Source organism: Phacochoerus africanus, chromosome 2 (genome assembly GCF_016906955.1).
Source record: "Phacochoerus africanus isolate WHEZ1 chromosome 2, ROS_Pafr_v1, whole genome shotgun sequence".
In the NCBI taxonomy this organism is placed as follows: Eukaryota; Metazoa; Chordata; class Mammalia; order Artiodactyla; family Suidae; genus Phacochoerus; species Phacochoerus africanus.
The window spans coordinates 78,247,205-78,248,733 of record NC_062545.1 but is presented as its reverse complement, the minus strand read 5'-3'; the positions used below and the strand labels follow the sequence as shown (position 1 = coordinate 78,248,733).

Sequence of the window (1,529 nt, the reverse complement as noted above, 5' to 3'; positions counted from 1 at the left end):
CCAGATCCTTAACCTATTATGTTGGACTGGGGATCAAACTTGCATCCCAGTGCTCCCAAGACACCACCGATCTGATTGCATCACGGCTATTTGACCGAAAGATATAATTATTGCCAAGTAAAGACTGAAAAACTGAGGCTCTAAAGGGCTTAACCACACCCCCTAAAACCACACAGTTATTTAGGTACAAGGTCTACCCCAAAGCAATAAAAATTGCTTGGCTATAGAGTCTACAAAATTGTCTCCTCCTGGGTCATTCCAACATTCCCCATGTCACAGATCTCATTCCTCTAACAGGCAGTTTCTAGGAAGGGATGAATTTCGTTTCTCACGTCAAAAACCTCATTCATCTCACAGGAAGTTTCTATAAAGGGATTCATTTCTGATGGACAGATCTTCAAGGAGGCACCCTTCTCACCTTCTCTGGGCAACTCAAGAGAGAAGAACGGACACAAAGGCTCTAAACAGGATAAATTATTGTGTGTGTAGATGAGGACATCATTGCTAACATCAAAAAACTTGATTTCTTCCAACTCAATATCTAGAAAAATTCCTACGTGGCAAAGGCCAGGGCTTACAGGAATTCTGGTTTCTATGACAGAGAAGGTATAGATTGTGCCTGCCTTCATGCAGATGATCCAGAAGCCATGGTCAGAGGAGAAACCACTTGGCCTCTTCCTGTTGACTGACATCTTGCAGACCCCCAGAGCCCACTCATTCCCCTCTCCCACTTCTACCTCCCAGTAATGACAACCAGAGATGAAGCACGGGGTGCCCAGGACACTGGCCCAGTAGTCGAATCTCTGGGGATCTTCCATCAAGTTTTGGTAGATCTTCCCATACTGGATGCTCCTTAGGTCCTCAGAGAGGACAAGAAAGGAGTTGGCAGTGGCTGGGTCCAGAGTTATATCCTCCCAGAACTTCAGGTACTCATCACTCATGTGCATACCCTGCTCCAGTCGGGAGCCGTGCTGTGTGATGAGAAGAGCCAGTTCTTCGATTTGCCAGTCCTTCAAAGGAGGATTCTCAATGACACCTCGACACATGGGGCAGACCAATTTTAGATCCTCTTGCTCTTTCATCCAACTTTGCATGCAATAAAGGCAGAAAGTGTGGGTGCAGGAAAGAGTAATGGGGCTGAAGAAAACCTCCAGACAAACTGTACACGCTGCCTCATCTTGCAGATTGTTGGCCATGGTCCCTGAAGTTTACTCTTTAGCAGAACCAAGCTGAAATGGCCCTTTATTAGCTTCTGGGAGTGATCGGGAAACTTCAGTACTATATCTGCTCTTCAATCAGGATGAACCTAAATCTAAAGCAAAAATTCATATAAATCTTTCTATAGTCTATACATGAAAGTCACCAGAGAATCACAGCAAAGGCACTGTCTGTGAGGAAATCTATCCAAAGTTCAAGATCACAAGAAAAAGAAATAGGACAATGGATACTGTCTTTTCGTGGAGGCAGTTTACCTTGTCTGGAGACTCCTGGGTGAAGTCTTGTCTGCTCTGATCACAGCTTCTTTCTTC

The 1,529-nt window shown here is 44.9% G+C and overlaps 1 protein-coding gene across 1 annotated transcript; it reads right to left on the bottom strand.

Annotated features, from left to right (window-relative positions):
* Window positions 1-290: 290 nt before the first annotated feature.
* Window positions 291-1,196, bottom strand: RFPL4B (ret finger protein like 4B). The gene has a single exon (XM_047769142.1). It carries the CDS (start codon window positions 1,194-1,196, stop codon window positions 291-293), a length of 906 nt encoding a protein of 301 aa, XP_047625098.1.
* Between the last annotated feature and the right edge of the window lie 333 nt (window positions 1,197-1,529).